The sequence below is a fragment of the Podarcis cretensis genome, assembly GCF_951804945.1.
Source record: "Podarcis cretensis genome assembly, chromosome: 3".
NCBI lineage: Eukaryota > Metazoa > Chordata > Lepidosauria > Squamata > Lacertidae > Podarcis > Podarcis cretensis.
This window is the reverse complement of record NC_137172.1, coordinates 22,311,951-22,331,027: the sequence shown is the minus strand read 5'-3', so window position 1 is coordinate 22,331,027 and position 19,077 is coordinate 22,311,951. Positions and strand designations below refer to the sequence as shown.

Here is a 19,077-nt window from a genome sequence, read left to right as displayed (position 1 = left end):
GAAGGTGTGATAAAATTAATTCAAGTAAACATACTTTTTATTTTGTAAAAAAAAAAAAAAGACATTTGGAGGTATACAGGGTTTTCAGTTTTTAAGAAAAAATATGTACAGTTATTACAAATTCATGTAAAATTACTCTGGAATACTTTAGCCAATTCTAAAATAACCCTATAGATTATTTTAAATAATTTACCATTCCTGTTTTAAATAGAAAATTAGTTTAAATAGTTTCTTATTCCATCAAAACTATTTCCGTTGGCTTTAGGAATTGGGAGAAAAATTCCAGCTTTGCAGAGTTACTGCCGTTTGTCCAGTCCAAGCTCCTTGTACAAAAATGCTAGTTGTGTCGAAGCCTAAAACAATGAAAAACATTTCACTGTGAAAAAACCAGCAGACACTTCATAGCACTTTGCACATTTCAGAGAAGTATAACTCCCTCTTTCCCCACGCTATTGCTGCTTCCCTCCCAGTGCAATTCGTGCTCCTGTAACATTGGGTATAATAATGTGGATTCTCCTGCAGCCTGTACAGTAATCAGAGTTCTTCCTGCTCAATTCTCTTTATAAAATGGCAGCTGTTGTAATGGGCTTTTCACTGAGATCAGAAAAGCTTCCTGTGAATTGAGCATTACTGTCAGGTATAGCACAGCTTGTGACTAGAACAGCAGTGGCAAGTCTGAAGCCGGTGTCACAAAAATGCTTTCGAAATTGCTTTGCTTCTTCCCATTGTAGCCAGTGGATGAAGAAAGTGTCTTGCTCATGTGTACGCACTCTATGCTAAGTAGACAAGCTGAATTCAACTGTGCAGGGGGAAAGCAACATAGAATTATTTTTGTGCACGTTGCTTTTTCGTACGCTGAAATTCCTTCGTGTTTTGTTCTAACTGATTGTTTTCAGCAAAAATAAAGGCTGCCAAGAACTGCTTGAAAAGGTACAAAAGAGCTAAATTAATAAATAATTAGCAAAAACATACATCTACATGGGTATGTATAGCATGTTCCTGATATAAATAGTAAGAAGCCCATATGAGTACTGCTACCACTGTTGGGGGAATGAAAGTGGAAGAGCTTCCTTGCTGAATTCGCAGTATATGATTTAAGAAGCTCAATCCTTGCACAGTGCAGTCAGCCTGTTTTCAACAGTACCAATCAGCTTTTGTGGTGGAAGAGTAATGGCTGAATCCAGGCCTCTGCCCACCCCAGTCCCCCCAAACAGATGCTAGATGCTAGTGAAGACAATCTGGCTCATGACTTGAGCGTCTCAAGAAGAAAGGCATAAATGCCATCTGTAGGATTCCTCTGGTTGGATGATGACCAATTAGTTTTTTTTATAGATATAGCATTTTTTTTCTTGCTGGGTGATATCCAAATTTGGTGCATCGTGAATAGAAGGCATCTCCATTTATGGAAAAAGAGGTGCAGAGTCTCTTTTTTTCCAACAAGGGACCTCTTATTTATTATGGAGAAAAGTATTATTTATGAAACACTCAAGTAGAAAGCAGAACAATTAAAATATGTCTACACTAAATAAAGCTCGAGAAGCGTTAATGTCATACACAAGCAAATGCTCTTTTAACATCTCGTCTAGGTAAGTACTGGGATCAAATCAGTTTGTACTGACCAATTCACATAACAGCTCCTCGTGCCCATTCAAGGTGACTTTGGGGCATTCATCTTAAAATGGACAGCCACCAAACATTTGTGCTTATGAATGGCTTCACCCACTTCAACTGTTTTGCTCAGTTTTCCCTTTAACCTTCCAGGATACATGCTAAACCCCCTCCAGGGTGTTTCCCCCCCAGTAAGTCACCAGGGAGAGGAATGAGAGGCGATGCATGCAGACATGGCCAGTTGAATATATTTTGCTGCCTGAGATGAATTGCAACAGGATGTCCCCTTATCACCTGGACCGACAACTGAATTTCACTTCCACATTGATGATAGGATAGCATCCCCCATGCACCCAAGGTAGCTGGCCAGTTTAGGGACTGCAGGAGAAGCCATATGGCAACAAAGGGGAATAGCTGGCAGGCTCAGGAGGAACAGCTGGGGGTGCTTTTGCTGTCCCCACAACATCTGCCACCTGAAGCAGTTGCTTCATTCTGTCTAATGGTAAGGCTGGCCCTGTGTGTAGATATCACAGGAGAGATGGTGCTAGGTAGATAAGTGGTGATGTGCAGATTTGAGATGGTTATTTGGGAATCACAAACACTGTACATGCATACATATTATTCCTCAAACGTTCACGACCCTTGAAGGTTCAGTTTTTATCTCACAACATGAGAGCAATTATCTCCACAGTGTATAACACTGATCTGTGCTGTTTCTCTTGTTGATTGCAAAAAAGAGCACAGTGAGGATACCTGATTTAAAGAATCTTCCCAAGATGGAGCACAATGACTGCCTCCTGGCTGAACATCTAAGAGAATATTAGGCATCTGAAGTCCTGAAACAAGCAGAAAAGGCCAACAAAGGATGAGACAAGAGTGGGGGAGAAGCTGTGTTTTTCTTGTAGAAACAAGTATATACTCTGCTGGTGATGAAAGTAAATTCAGTATTTTGTCACAACCCGTTATGCTTAATGACTGATGGGGATGGAGTATTTTGAAGGTATCCTGTACCTGTTCACTCCAAAGCACTTTCGTAATATAAACTCATTTTGGTCATTCATCCCATTAAAAAAAAAAAAGTGACCCAGATGCTATTATCATAATAGCCATTCCATGTGATGCACTTTAAGGCAAAGAATGCATTTACACCAACATTACCACGCCCCATATGTACATTCAACAAGGACTTGGGAGATTTATCGAGCTTCTGGTCAGAAGGTGTGCTGGTCTGATTTAATCTGTTTCTCTGTAAAAAGTGTGTCATCATCTTGCCCATCTGATGATGGTAGATGTCCACACAGCAGAAACTCCCGTTTGTCCATGTAATTTCTACTGAGCATTTCAGCCCTCATGACCCAGCCCTTCAACCACCATGACTGTGACTTAAGATCCAGCCATCACCCTTCTCTGTTTACTCATGAAGAACTGAAGCCTTGAGCTGGGTCACACAAGAGTCCTAAAGTAGTTCTTGCTTCAGTTGCTTTGTAATGTATGTGCAAGCAACAGCAAGTGCAAAAAAGGAACAGGAAAAGAATCTGATCTGGCCCGAATTGGATCTTTCAGTGGTACCAATAATCTGTTTGGAATGGAGGGGTAGGGAAGGAAGCTGAACACTGAATCTAGACCCACATCCCCGTCCCTTGAAGAAAAGGTTGATGCAACTGCAGAGCTCTTATTTAAGGTTGCGTTTGCATAGCTCTTGCTCAGAGATTGTAAGAATTTAGATTGAACAAAAATATTTGTACATATGCATGTTATTGTTGGATCGGGGCAACAGTCCTTCCATTGCAACAATTTCTCATATAATGATTCTGCTAACCACAGATTTCTAATTTTACCTTTCACTTTTGTGCAGTTGTCTTGGGCATGGAAAGCTTGTACAGCTTTTCTCAGTTTACTGATGTATCTTAATAACCCAGCCAGAGATATGCGTTGATCGTTTTCAGAGGCTGTGATGAAAGCAGAAGGATAATTCTAGAGCAAAGGGAGGGGGGTTGGGGAGGAGAGGAAATGTCTGAGTTAGCAGGATGGAGTTACTGTGCAGCAATTAATTTTTAACTGGGTGGAAGTCGCTCTGCAATGTCAGCAGGAGAGAAGCATTTCACAGATTTGATTATATAGATGATGAAACCACTCATGCCAGTCATATTTGACAATTATGAAAAGATTTTATCTGTGACTTAGTAAAGCACTGCACTTGCTTTAAAACTCCCCTGTAAACATCTTGTATGACTGAGACTGGAAAGAAACTCAAAGGAAAATCTTGCCAGCCCAACACTGCTGCAATTCATCCTCCTCTCTCTTTCAACACAACTGAGAGATGTATTATGTTAAGGATGTGATGTGGTGCTTTTTTCTCTCCTAATCTTGCTTTCTCTCTGCTTAGGCTTATATCTGATCTTGGCAATAACATTTCCATGTCTTTGCAAAGGAGCCTGGATAATTTGGGCTTGCCTGTGAACTGACTTTCTGCTAGGGGTTGCACATGACTTGTGCATTTTTTCATGTTGTAAGCTGCCTTGAGCATGGTTTGAACTGTGGAAAGGTGCCATACAGATAAAATTATGTACAGTGGTGCCCCGCAAGACGAACGCCTCGCAAGACAGAAAACCCGCTAGACGAAACGGTTTTCCGTTTTGGAGGCGCTTCGCAAAACGAATTTCCCTATGGGCTTGCTTCGCAAGACGAAATGTCTTGCGAGTTCCTGCGGGTTCCCCCCCCTTTTCCCCCCCTTTTCCTAAGCCGCTAATCAGCTGATCCGCTGATAAGCCACTTATCAGCTGATCCGCTAAAATAATAATAATAAAAAATAATAATAAATTTTCTTTATATCCCGCCCTCCCCAGCCGAAGCTGGGCTCAGGGCGGCTAACAACAATCAAAATAATCCAACGATTCTAAAAACATTTCATTATAAAAATTAATTAAAATCAAATTTATGGCAACCAATAAGCAAAATTCTGTGCGGATTGCCAGAGGAGGGGGGTCAGGCTGCGCCCTGACCAAAGGCCTGGCGGAACAGCTCTGTTTTGCAGGCCCTGCGGAAAGATGTCAAGTCCCGCAGGGCCCTGGTCTCCAGATTGGAGCCGCGGCCGAAAAGGCCCTGGCTCTAGTTGAGGCCAGCCTAACCTCTCTGTGGCCTGGGATCTTCAAGATGTTTTAAAAGCCGCTAAGCTGTCAATGGGCTTGCTTCGCAAGACGAAAAAACTGCTATACGAAGAGCCTCACGGAACGGATTCATTTCGTCTTGCAAGGCACCACTGTATGTATGTTTGTAAGTAAGTATGAAGAGTTACAGGGAAATTCTAGATATGTTACTAAGAAGTTAGTTTAATTGCTTTTAATAGGGCTCCTAGGTAAGCGTGTACAGATCCGCAGCCTAAAGCACTTTCTTAGTACCGTCCTATTGAAGGTTCTTAACTTGGCTTGGATCACAACCATTCCTAAAAAAAAAAACCTATCTGAACTGTAAAAACTGCTATTGAGATTCATTCCCGCCCCCCCCCCCCCCAGTTGCTTGAAATGCACTTTGTAGTACAGGTATTAAGAATAGATGAACTGGTACCTGTGGCCTAATATTCTGATAGGGACAGTAGCTTTGGATATACTCCTTGCAAGTCTCATCAACCAAAGGATTACCCCATTCTTCTTGTTCTTCAATAGTTAGGGGAAGATGAGGGTCCAACATTGTATTTAAAACATCCAGGAATGGGGCCTGTGAATAAAATGAATGGTGTTTTTTTCACAACTTCAGAAAACTAACTATATAAAATGAAAAAACCAGATATAATATGTAAGCTTGCCAATATTTCCCAGTGTACCTAACCAGGTCCTCTAATTAGGTCGTTGTAAGAAATTAGTTGTAGAATCTTCATGCATATTAATGGTTAACACATCTGAGGAGAAATATTTTTCATTTGCTTACTGAATTTCATTTGCCCATTCACCCACTTTGGAGAGATCCTCGTAAGCCCTTTTAAATAACTACAATGCCTGTTCCATCTTGATATAATTGTTGGAAACCACCCAGCGTGGCTGAGGCAACCCAGTCAGATGGGTGGCATATAAAAATACTGTTGTTGATGTTGTTGTTATCCATAGCAAATGGATAAGCAAATTCAATAAGATCGTCAACTACCTTTGCTGCAAGACCCCCAGAGTATTCAGCAACCCCACAGGTGCCATCAGTCTCTGAAGGGAAAACATCTGGAACCATTTCCACCATTACAGGGGGAAATTGCTGCAAGTAGTTCAAACTTCACCATGTAACAATTTGACCATGACAAGGGTGTGCATTGCACCCCCAAGCCTGCCCCAATCTGTGGTCCATTTCTCATACCACTTGGGAGTGAAAACTACACCAACAGTGTGTCCTGCCAAACATGTTGGGCTGATGACCCTTTGAGGCAATGCCATGAAGTCCCAAGGCGGCTCAGTGGCAACCTCCATATGGATACTGAAGTTCTCCAACACCACACCAGAGGCTCCCTGGGCCAGGGATGCCACTGGACAACAAGGTGGTTATTGGTGTGTGAGGTGTGTGTGTGTGTGTTGTTGGGTTCTTCTTTTTATTTTGATTATGTATTTTGTGTTTTTATATCATGATTTTCTCCTGTGAACCGCCCTGAGACCTGTGGGTATAGGGTGGTGTATAAATTTAATAAATACGTAATAATAAGTCTGTCTTTCTGGTCCAACACCCGGTGCAGACCCTCTAAGCCAGAGATGGGGAAATTCCTTTTTGCTGCCACCTTAAACGGGGGGTGGGAAGGCTTCCAAAAGCCTCTGAGGGGACCCCCACCTCCACTTTTAGATCAGAGTGAGGCTGGAGACTTAAAAGGGACGAGAGGGAAGCTTTTGCAAGTCTCTTCTCACTTCCCTTTTAAGTCCCCTTCACTCTGATCTTTAAGCAGGTGGGACGCAGGTGGCGCTGTGGGTTAAAGCCTCAGCGCCTAGGGCTTGCCGATCGAAAGGTCGGCGGTTCGAATCCCTGCGGCGGGGTGCGCTCCCGCTGCTCGGTCCCAGCGCCTGCCAACCTAGCAGTTCGAAAGCAAGTAGATAAATAGGGACCGCTTACCAGCGGGAAGGTAAACGGCGTTTCCGTGTGCGGCTCTGGCTCTGGCTCTGGCCAGAGCAGCGATGTCACGCTGGCCACGTGACCCGGAAGTGTCTCCGGACAGCGCTGGCCCCTGGCCTCTTAAGTGAGATGGGCGCACAACCCCAGAGTCTGTCAAGACTGGCCCATACGGGCAGGGGTACCTTTACCTTTACCTTTTAGGCGGTCTGCAAAAACCTTTGCACTTGAGTGGAATGAAATGTGGTAGGAGCAATCTCACCTGTAAAACCATAGCTCTGATAAGGTGTGGATCATTATTGTAGAGAGCTCCTGCAAGAACTCCTCCAGCACTCACACTCATCAGTGCTGTAAGCGCTGGCTGAGAATATCCCAGTTCATGTAACAACTTTATGCAGGCCTGGAGGTCTTGAATACCATTGTGCTTCTTTGTCCTACTGCCATCTTTATGCCATCTCAGGCCTAACTCTCCTCCACCTCTGACAAATAAAACAACAATGAAACTACTGAGAAATGTTACACATCTCTTAAAAGACAACCATCATTTTCTAATATATATGGAAGCCTTCCTATGTCATAAATGGGCCAATACATGTGCTTTGATGTCTTTTTAAAGCTTTCACGTGTTTCTGTCAAATATTTACAGCTAAAGAAGTGATAAAACAGCTAGATTCACAGATCCATGCGTGAGTGCGGTCAACTTTTGCATATGAAAGGGGACAAGGCAATTTTTGCAGGTCCTTTCTTTCTCTTCCATGCCCTGAAAACCTGCTTCAGAGGACCGGGGAACCCCTGGAAGAAAATGGGAGGTGGGGCAGAGGGCTGCAGGTGGAAACCAGCATAGGGTGCTTATTTACGCATCACTTAAAAATGGGAAGTCCATAGTGAAAGAGAGGGTGAAAGAGGGCACTGATTTGCACAAAATGTGCATATGCTAATATTTATGTATGCAAACTCAGAAATGATTGCAACAATTTAAGCAGAAATACAAATAATCTCAGCAGTGTTGGGGAGTCTGTGACCTATGTGTCTCCTCAGACTGTTGTCTAGGAGCTAACTGTTCTCCCTTATTATTTTTTAAACATTAAACTGAACTTGGAATGGGCAGCTTTTCAAACAGAAGTCTGTCCTCCGTAAAGTAAGACACCTGGTCAACCTAAATTGGCAAGCGCTGTCCCTCCCTCTTTTGTCCCTACAAGCCTTTGCTTAAAGCTTCTTTGGAAATGCAAGGACTTCCATTCAGGGGAGTGCTCAGCTGGACCCAACCCATTACATTTAGTATTCTGAAGAAAAGTTATTTATTTAGTTATTCATTCACTTCAAGGCAGTGCGAAATTCTTAAAACTGTTCTGAAAGCAAAGTATCATTTTACAGTGATTGTATTATTATTTCTTGCCTAAGCTACTGTATTTTAAAACTCAGCACATATTTTTCAATACCTTAGTCAGGTTCGCTAATTAGGAAAGAGGTATAAAGTTGCTCACATTCTTGAAACAATACAAACAAACAGCATTTACAAATTTACAGGTAAAACCTACCACCCAGAGCAGCTTTCGGATTTGGAAATAAGGATAAGATGGTGAAAAGCCTGCTTAAACATTATGTGTAAGGAGGGGAAGCAGATATGGGAGTCATTTGCACTTCTGCTGTAATTTCAGATCGGTGAGCTCCAGGGGTTGTTTGGACTCACAGAGCACACAGACTGAGACCCACTAGTCCCATATCATAGCAGAAGTACAAAAAGAAGAAGCATGGCTTACTCAGGCTAGTGCCCACTTCTTAGTAACATTGGGGCCTTTTCTTTTTCTTTTGCTACTACACAAATTCTACTTCTTTTAAAAAGGCTGCCACAGAATAAATTTCCAAATGATTTATATTTTTTTGTCCTATTGTAACCAAGGGAGGCCAAGTCCACAATCCCAAGAACACACATAGGGAATTAAATTCCACTGAAACAAACTGGGCTTACTTCCATGTTGTGTTACAACAAGGGGGAGAAATCTTACTTTTTATATATTTATGTGTTACATTTGTCAATTCCATCAAAACTGAATTGAGGACCTGGCATCCTGAGATATGCTATGTATTTACTGTAATGTCACAAAAAAACCCATTAATGATTTGCCTAACTACATTTTATTGTTTATTTTGTTGTTTTACAAAACCACGCAGAGAGAGAGGGAGAGAGAGAAACTATTTTCTTTTGGTTATTTTCAGCTGCTGTTATCGGTTATTTAGAACTATGTGGAACAGCTGAAAGTCCTTTATATGCTGCCACAAAAAAGACAGAAAAATTAGTTAATGGGATAGGTTTTAAAAAATTTAAGGTGTCTTCTTTTGTTGGCAAATAAATCCTTCATTATTTGTTTTTAGGTGCATGTAAATCACCACAAGGCTAATGCAATATCAGAATATAATTTTATATGACATGGTGAAAGAAAAGCCTTATATAGTGGAAGCTACCACAGGAATAGTATGAAAGATCTCTAAAAGGCTTTCAAAAATCCAATCAGTTTGCACTAAGTCAAAGAACTGAAACAGTTGCATTTTCATCCCTTGAATTTAACTGAATTCATCTAAGCAACAAAAATTTTAAGAAATTATCAGTAGGTAACATAAATTTAGGAGGAAATTGTTTGCAAATGGAATGGGAAACTTTACAGTCAAAAGGAATGGGAATGGGAAACTTTACAGTCAAAAGGAAAATTTCAAGCACTGAGAATATATCAATCACATTTTCACAAGCAACAGAAGCCACAAGACAGTGGCTTTTAGTGTATAGATCTTACCTAACATGACAGTATGCTAATATCCACCCATCCTTGATTAGCATTAAATTTTCTGCTTTAAAGCTCATGTTCAAATCTATGCCATAAGCTCCATATACATGAACCAGAAGTGGCATCCTGCGCAGCTCTTTAGAATTGGCTTTATGAAAAACTGTAATTGGCACGCAAGTTTCATCCTGAAAATGAGGGAGTATTTTGCATTAAAGGATGTTTCAAAGTTCACAAGGAATACACAGGTACAAAAGCTTCAATTACATATTTTAAACATGTTTTTCTTATTACAGTAATTCCTTGGCACTTTGCGCAAAAGCACTCTTGACAAATGAAATGGAGATTAGCCTGCCACTGGGTTCGTTTACCAATGTGGAGCATAAAAACTCATTTAAATGCAACACCTGAGAAATCTATAAACCATGAAAGCAACTGGCTCCTCCTGCACCCTCTAATGATACCCATCTGCATTATGACCTGAGCAACTTAACACTTAGTGCAGCAGCAAAGCTTTTGTTATAAACTTAACATTTCTGTACACATATATATTTATCTTAAAGCTTGTAAGTTTGAGATGAATTTCCCCCTGTGTGACTGAAACACACATAACGCAAAGTCGGGTTATTTTACTCTCCTTTGCATTTCATAAAGATTTAACAAACAGGAATTTTTTTTCTGGGAGGGGATTTTTGCGTGAACATTTTTTTTCCTGTTGCACATGTTACTTGTTTCTGGTTGTTTTTATTTATAGTAGGAGCAGGTGATGTCAAGCTGTCCTTCTCTTCCAGCAGGATAAACCAAGTATTAATGTGATAAGAGACAACTCAGTAAGTCTTGCGTGCCATGACATTCTTCCTTGCCTAAAGAAATAACACCATCACCTTCAATATTCTCAAAAAGTAAAAACAGAAAAAAAGCAAATTTAAACTTCCCGAATCTCTTTCTGCAGGGCTGAAAAGAAACACTCATAGGTCTAGTGAATATGCACATCTAGAGGCCATTATATGGTGTCAATTTCTATTTTCCTTCCAGTTGCTGCTTTAAAAAGGGCAGGAAGAGAACAGAAAGTCTTACCTTGCTTTTAGCTTCTAATCGTACAGTGTGACAATTCATTGTAACTGGCACCTCTTGCTCAGTGTGCTCAATAAAGCTGTTTTTCATCAATGAATATGCAAAACGTACTGGAGGTTGAACTGGGGAGAGGAGCCAAAAGTAGAAAGTGCTGGCGGTGTACTCAGGATGAGGTTCCAATTCAAATGAACAGGCCCAGGCAGGTAGCTGGGAGTAAAAAACCCACAGTTAGTAATGTCCCCCTCCCCAGTCTTTGAGATTTTCTCTACATAACTGAATCCCAGGCTTCCCCTCTGATGAAAGGATTCAAACTTCAAGCTTAATTAACTTTGGCATATGTGTTTGCCAGGAGTTGCTTTCCCCCCTCTCTCTTCCTCTCCGTAAATTAAGAGGGAAAAAAGTCAAAAGAAACAGTATGACAATGAAGGCAACAATTTAGCTAACTTTCCCCCTTCCTTAAAAGCTGCTTAATGAGGTTCAACAATAATGCAAGAGGAAAACAGAATATTACGTTGTTTTGAAACAAAGGGAGCGAGCAAAGCAATCAAGTCACCTTTAAAAATGATAATATTGGCATTAAGAAAACACAGCCATTGTGATGCTTATGTATCTGTTTTAGGGATGTTTGTCTTACCGACCCCTGACACCCCTGTATTATTAGGAAGTTTTGAAAATCTTTCTTCTCCCCCCCTCTGTCTGCTCTCTCACTCTATCCAACTTGAAATGCAGCCAAGTCAACGTCAGTTATTGCACTGAGGCCACGCATCGGCTTTGCAGAGCTCAGCCACTTAGAATCCTTGCCTCTGACTCTATTCCCAGCGCTAGCCACTGTGAAGAACAAAATCATTTTTTTGGCACAGCTACACTCAGAAACTCAGGGCTATTATGTTTTAAGACTTAACACTCCTAGAAATGAAAAGAATCAGGATTCATTCTCTGAGAGCAGCAGGGTCTCTTACCCACTGCTTACTTTCTTTTAAGGAGTTCTGGTTAGTAGGTTGATAAAGGCTTTGGGAATTGTGGCAGTCAGAGTCAAAAAGCTTTACACAGAAAAACCGCACTCCGTGTAATTGATTAAAACCTGAAGAGGATCATTCTAAAAAGTCTAGAAAATCCTACAAAATGGGTACTATATTTAACTTGAATGCTACAATTAGGAGAATGGTTGGGGAGTGTGTAAGTTTACCCTTTTATTGCAAGTATGCTAAGTGAAATTTTGAAATATTTTCAGATAACTGAGTTTTAAGGCAGGAGTTAGCCTAAGGTTTTTAAGAGACAGAGCTTTTGTCCTTTGATTTATAAAGTTCAAAAGAAAGCCTGGATTGACAAAGTTATGCTTTAAGTAAGGAAATATGGTCAATTTTATCTAATAATCTTAGACAAATGAGGCTTTTTTGTTAATTAAAAGGGTTATTTATATAGGTTACTTCAAGACTGTATGCAGCAATTTACTATGGAAATAAATAAAGGTTCAGGTATATGGATTCACTTTGTGTTTTATGTATGTAAGATAAACCACTAATGATTTTTCATTTATGCTACAAAACCACCCAATATTTTGTAGCATTGTTTTGCTTTGAAAATAAGCATTTAGGAAATAGCTGTGCTATTAATACTAATACTAATACTAATACTAATACTAATACTACTAATAATTTATTTCTACCCCGCCCATCTGCCTAGGTTTCCCCAGCCACTCTGGGCGGCTTCCAGCAAAAGATTAGAAATACATTAAAACATCAGTCATTAAAAACTTCCCTAAACAGGGCTGCCTTCAGATGTCTTCTAAATGTCATATAGTTGTTTATTTCTTTGACATCTGATGGGAGGGCGTTCCACAGGGCGAGCGCCACTACCAAGAAGGCCCTCTGCCTGGTTCCCTGTAATTTCGCTTCTTGCAGTGAGGGAACCGCCAGAAGGCCCTCGGCGCTGGACCTCAGTATTACATTTTGCTGGCTCCAAAACTGTCCCACAGAGACAAATCTGGGGGAGCAAATTATGGTTTTTATAATCAACAGCACAACTTCCTCCATTTCATCATAAAAACAACTTCTAAAATAAAGCTTTAAAAATTATCATCTTCTTCATTAGTCAATTGGACTTTATTCCATCATTGAACCAGAATTGGGTAGCAGCACTACAAACAAAGTAAAACACACTTTTAAAGTGGGGGAAGGGGCTCAGGACTTTTGGGTCACCGCCTAACAGGCTGATACTATAAGCAACCACTTAACCAAGGCTAATGGCAGCACAGTGCAGTTGTTATCCTATACGCTCACAGCATAAAAATCTGCAATGCAAGAGCTACAGAAATAAAAGGTAATTCCATAATGCTGATAACCATTCCCTCAGAATCCTTAGAAAGTCAGAAGTAAGTTCCATTGAGTTCAATGAGGTTTAGTTCCAGGTAAGTAGTTATACAACTGCAGTCACAATGTTTTGTTGTTGTTTCTAGATCTACTATTATCTAAAATGATACTTTCTGAAATAATCAGTTTTCCACACTATAATCCATCACCCTTGCAGTCAGCACTATAAGGCTATATGAAATGCACAACCAGTACTATTTTTCTAGAAAAAGAGGTGCCGGAACTCACCATGAACACCTCCCGTGTTCTCTTATAATGGCAATGGCACCCACTTGAGAGGTGCTGGAACTCAGTTCCAGAGAGTTCTGGCTTAAAAAAAACCCTTGTGTACCACTATTTACGCTACCTTGATTATATTATAGTTTTTTGTGTATCCCTGGAGGCATCTGGATAAACCAAGTTCAAACTACAACCTGCCCTTAATTTATAAATTAATCTTGAGCAATAAAATACTTAGCTTAAAAATGTGTTGGTGGGTATATAAATCAAAACATTTACCTTAACGTTGCGAACTGAGTTTGACACAAAAGAAAAAATATCTAAATACAGATGACCGCAGAACTTCAGAAATGCAACACAGTAGTCTTTGAACACCTCTAAGTCAATTAATCTGGTATTTTCTTTCACTGTGTAAATGGACAGCCAGTTCTCCAAACCACATGAGTCAACTGGAGCTTTCATTAGCTACAAAACAAAGAAGAGTCCAAATGCCTACATGTAAAAAATGGAAATTATGCAATATTCAAACATTTTCAGAGAGCTGATCTTTTTCCCCAGCTACTAATATCCTTACAGTAGCAATAGGTGACACGTTAGCAGCTTAGTGTAATGTTACCCCTGACAGTTCTGGATATTCCGGAGAGGTAGTGCTTAGTTGCTTCATGGCATCTGAACAAGTATGTTCTTACTCGTCTTCAGATGAAATGGTAAACCTATAATCTCTCTCCCACTGTCTTCTGTAGCAGGAGGTCATGTATATACAGTATACTGCATATGGATGTTAAATTTTGATCATTTGAGGGTAATGCAACAAAAGAAGGAATAACCAACCAAGTAACACGTTTTCAGTTTCTCCTCAAATACCAGCCATAAATCAAGAAAGTGCCCAGCTGAGCAATACTTTATATTTCTTTTCAACTATTTTACAGTGTTTCCTATAAGCTTCCACATATCTCAGCAGGAAGGACAATAAAAAGATGAAATGGAGTCCACAAGGGCACCAGAGCTAAGGAGTGGAAATGGGCAGAATTGCATTTCTAGAACAATGTATACTATGAAAGTGAATTTAATGATGGAAACTGTGATAGATCTATACTAACCCTGGAAGTCGAAAACTCTTCTGCTTTTTATGAAACAGAACAGGAAATAGTAGCAGAAGCTCCTTCAATGGAATTTCAGAGCCATCTTTCTCAAATACATAATAACAAAAATATAGAATTATTTCATAGGTCTGTACTTGAACTAGCACCAACCTACCGTGAGGGTGCTATTCAAGGAATGAATGGGATTGTGTAGTTTTGCTGGAGAAGGGATATCCATTTGCTGCATTTAAAATTCAACCAATCAGTTTTTAAAGGACTAAATAAAATAAATAAAGTGGAAGGTCTATTGAATGATGAAGCATTGCTTCACATGAAAGGATATAACCTTGTTCATATTTGCCTCAGTGTGCTAAGTGACTGCTCTGCTGTCAAGAGTTACGGGGGTGGGAGCAGAACAATCAGTTTCTAAATAACTAAAAACAATTAAAACCACAATAAAACTTCAAAATAAATTGAAAACTGGTGCAGGCACTGGTGGGAAAATGCATTATGATGCTTGTCATTATTATTACATTTTTTCAGAGCTTGTGTTTTTGAAACATGCACATCCTAAGTGCACATTGTACTGAAAGCATCTAATTTACACTGTGTTCTTCAAAATGTTTAGAAAGCATTTTTAAGTCAATCCCAAGATTGATTAATGTAACTGATCAATAACTAAACATTAAACCCCTGCTTGCTTGCTTTCTCTATTACATTTCCAGGTAATGAAGAAGATAAGGAGAGGGCTGTTGGAGCAGACAAAAGCACTATCTAGTCCAGCATCCTGCCCTCACAGTGGCCAATCAGATGCCTACGAGAAGTCGAGAAGCAGGACATGAGCGCAGGAGTACTCTCCCCACTTGTGCTCCCTGGCAGATGGTATTCATATGCAGTTATCACAGCTAGTAGCCACTGACAGCCTTATCCTACATGAACTTGTCAATCCTCTTTTAAAGCCATTCAACACGGTAAGGGAATCTACCACCTCATTATCCTTACTTCACCCTATCTTTATAATAATGAAGGTGTCTAGAACTCAACACTACAAAATCCAGAAGTCCAGTTGGGCTCATTCAGTTTAAAGTGTGTATTTCATTCCAATGGCTGGAAGTCTCCTCTGAATGATTTTTTTTTGGTCCCCTTTTTTTAGTGCATGTAAGCTGGGTGGAGGAAAGGAGGATACATGTTAGGGACCAGGCCCATGCACATGAAAGCCATATACAGTAGTACCTCGGGTTACAGATGCTTCAGGTTACAGACTCTGCTAAGCCAGAAATAGTACCTCGGGTTAAGAACTTTGCTTCAGGATGAGAACAGAAATCGTGCTCCGGCAGCGCTGCAGCAGCGGGAGGCCCCATTAACTAAAGTGGTGCTTCAGGTTAAGAACAGTTTCAGGTTAAGAACGGACCTCTGGAACGAATTACCGTAAGTTCTTAACCCGAGGTACCACTGTATGGACTTTTAAAAAGAACTAAATTTTTTTTTTTTGGGGGGGGGATATTGAATAGTTTGGATCTCTTGCTACTAGATGTTTGAAGCAACTTAAACGCTTACTTGCATATCAGCATCTCATACCCACTGGTGGAGGAAGTGGGATGCGGTGGGCGCGGTCCGCCCCAAGTGCCATCCCTGAGGGGGGTGACATCAGCACGGTGCCCCCCTGGGACGCTTGCCCCGCCCCCGCAGGCAGCTAGCCCCCGCCCCCAGGTGCACAGCATGTGTGCCGCTCCGGGTGCTGGAGAAGCTAGCTCCGCCTCTGCCTATATACCTTGTATCCCACTGGGTCTCCATATGTAGTAAGAATGTACAACTCATTGTTTCTGTGTTCAACGTGGTAAATGACTCCTTCTGTTCGTTGTTGCACAAGAACAGGAGACTTAAAAGGGTGGTGGGAATCAACCAACCACACTTCAGAGGCATTCTTGCTGTTACTGTTTATAGTCAGAAACCGTTTGTCTTTTGTGCGGTAAAGATCCACAAAATATCTGCAAGGAAACAACAAACTGTTAGCAAACATCACCAGTAGAGGTAGTCAAGATATTTGGATAACAGAAGTTTCCCAAAAAAAAGGGGGGGGGGATGCTATCCATTGCCATTTACAGTAACATGAGTCTAGGGATAAAGTCCAACTCAGTAAAGCAGATTCCTATTTGCTGATCTAGCCCACAGCGGGGCTGTATTTGCCTCTTGGCAAACAATCAGTTCAGATCTCTGGCAGGAGTCCTCTGTCCCTCCCCCAGCAGTCTGCCTCGCCCACCTTTTGCTCTGGCTCCATCTCATTGGCTTAAGGGCTGCACACTTTTGGCATGCAGCCTTTGACCGATTATCCCCAGGGTAATGCAGCTTTTGACTGGAGATGCTTTGGACTGAACCTGGGACCTTTGGCTACTGAGCTCCGGTCCTTTCCCTGTCATGACTACAACATCATCACATTTTTGGATGTGTATAGCGAGTACCATAGCTTGGCATCTACTCCAGAATACGAAATCTTTCAAAATATGTAATCACTGTATATTACTTTCACTGAGGAACTTTGCAAGCCACATCCATATCTAACAATACATGAAAAGTATATTGGGTTGGATAAAGACTTATTTGGACTTAGGTGGCAAGGAAATAAATAGGACAAATTGTCATGAATTAAGTCCACTGATTTCAGTGGGAACTAAATCCAAATAAGACTGGATCCAACCCAATACCTATTTATCTCTGAGTGCATTCGTTTTGTTCCTTACGTAACTCTGGAGTTTAATGTTCTCTTTCAGTCTGCAATTCTCACATTTTCATGTTTCATTTTTACAGGTTTGTGTTTCCTTTTAAACCATTATCTCATGTACAGTAATGTGTAGAATTTAGGCTCCACAATCTATTTTACAACTTTTTGAAAAGACAGAGATTGTCAGCTTCATGGAAGGAAAGGCAAAGAAAAGATTCAAGACAGAAATATTAGAACAAGAGGTTATTCAAAAATTTATTCTGCTTTCTTTCCAAAGGACTAAAAATCAGGGCATGGACAAACTGATACAGGACAGGACTTAGAAAGTTGTGGACCCTTTATGCATAAAACCCAGCAAATTAGCCTCTTTGTCAATGGAACTGTAACTCTTCCAAGAAAGCTACAAGCTGATCTTTACTTCCGTTTTGTTAGGAAAAAGAAATAATTCTGCTTTTTTAAAAAAAACACAAGTATTTGATCAAAACCTGCTCTTGGTGCATACTTTCAGCACACAGATAAGTGCACGAAACCAATATGGTTTGCATTCTAAGAAACGAGAAGAATTCTATGAATGAAACAGGACTTCCCCAACTTCCTTGCAGCTGCCTCATGAAGAGCTGCTTCTGAGGATTGAGGGATGCTTGGGAATTGTACCTAATACAGTGTGGGGAGTGGGAGAGCTGCAGCTGCAGGCAGGGAAGCAACCAACATCAGAAAACCTCTGTTGTATAAGCAAAAGGGCCTTTTGCTTGAGCTGTAACCTGGCTGGATCCAAGCCTATATTCATTTGCCCTGTGAGCAAATGAGAAGGAACTGCCTATGTTTTGTCTGGAGAAGAATGAGAGGACATATGATAAAACTCTTCAAATACTTTATATCCAATTACATTGAAAGGGCAAAGATCTGCTGCCCCACTTATATACATTTTGATTTCCCAAGCACAAGGGGGAGGGAATGAAATCTCCCCCTGCCCTGAACTCAGATGTTGAGCTGAATCAGACAGCATCCAAAGCACTTTTGACCAAGGCAGGCCGTTTTCCAAAGAGCGGAATCAGGGTCCAAACAAAATCTTGTGGTCAGTGCACACCCCTAATATTAAGCTAGAAATGATTTTTGGGTCCACATGCTCCTCCTTCAGACCTCCCACTGCATACTGACAGTAGTGCTTTGATCCTGGCTAAAGCAAACCACAGTTTCCCATTACATACAAAATGGATCACACAGAGAGAAAACTGTTCAATATATTCAGTTACCTTGCATTGTGTTCCGTATAAACAAGCTCAGAATGTTTTTTATTAAAATCGCACAAATACACATGATGACACTGTAGGTTCTTCTGGGTGGTATAGAAGAGAATCTCATGTGCAGCCCATTCTGGGGGATGGGGGGGGGGGAAGAGAAGGAAAGTCAAATTAGTGTTTTTGCAATTATGGAAGGAACCAGGATTTTAGTTTTGGAATTTGAGAAATCCATTGTGTTTATTTATGCTAAGTTGAAAATGTGAAAATAAAAAACCTTCCAAGCATGCACAGTCGTCTGTGTATGACCCTTTGGATTTCAGTCACTGACCAGAAGCTTGAATTTAATGTGATGAACGACAGATAAGCAGCGCAGGCTTAGAACCTTTCCTTCTCTTGCATAATAAGCATGTAACAGTTTTTCATTGTTGAGTTAGATTTAGTCGTCTTTCTTTAATTTAATCTTCCTGCTCCTTTTTCCCCAGCATCTGAGGCAAAATATTTTATCATGGTGAATATTAAAGTTTCCTCACAGCTAGCATAAACACGGCAGCTTTGAGGATGCAGCTGTGAGCAAAAGCAGTCGGTGCAGTGCTGCACCTCCTTCCTCCTGACAGCAATGTCAATGCCACTTATTGGAATGGTCTGAAGGTAAGATAGAGCAGCAGTGAGATTGGCTCTGCGATACACCCACACAGCCTAAATCTGGCCCTCCTGCCAGTGCACCCATGCAGCTCCCACCTCACTGCCACCCTGTCCTGTCAAGCCAGCTTACTCCTGTTTGCAAGTACCTATTGAGCAGTGCCCGTGACATCACTCATTATAAGTGACACAAATTTCTTTCCCAGCAACACAAATGCCACCATTAACTTTTATTTTATTTGGCGGCTGAAACAGGGATCTATTTAGACAAATTAC

At 40.8% G+C, this 19,077-nt stretch overlaps 1 protein-coding gene across 6 annotated transcripts in view; it reads right to left on the bottom strand.

Moving 5' to 3' along the window:
* Nucleotides 1–12: 12 nt before the first annotated feature.
* Nucleotides 13–19,077, bottom strand: part of PREPL (prolyl endopeptidase like) — a 29,810-nt gene continuing 10,745 nt past the window's right edge. For 3 of the 6 annotated variants that reach the window (XM_079968629.1, XM_079968630.1, XM_079968628.1), the window contains exons 7-15: nucleotides 18,175–18,295; nucleotides 15,974–16,190; nucleotides 13,400–13,585; nucleotides 10,536–10,739; nucleotides 9,471–9,646; nucleotides 6,944–7,160; nucleotides 5,173–5,322; nucleotides 3,447–3,582; nucleotides 360–2,444 (exon numbers count right to left, since the gene is read on the bottom strand). In XM_079968629.1, coding sequence (XP_079824755.1) covers nucleotides 2,266–2,444; nucleotides 3,447–3,582; nucleotides 5,173–5,322; nucleotides 6,944–7,160; nucleotides 9,471–9,646; nucleotides 10,536–10,739; nucleotides 13,400–13,585; nucleotides 15,974–16,190; nucleotides 18,175–18,295 — 1,586 coding nt within the window. In that variant the 3' untranslated portion in view covers nucleotides 360–2,265. The other 3 variants (XM_079968631.1, XM_079968632.1, XR_013836568.1) reach the window with 2 other exon arrangements.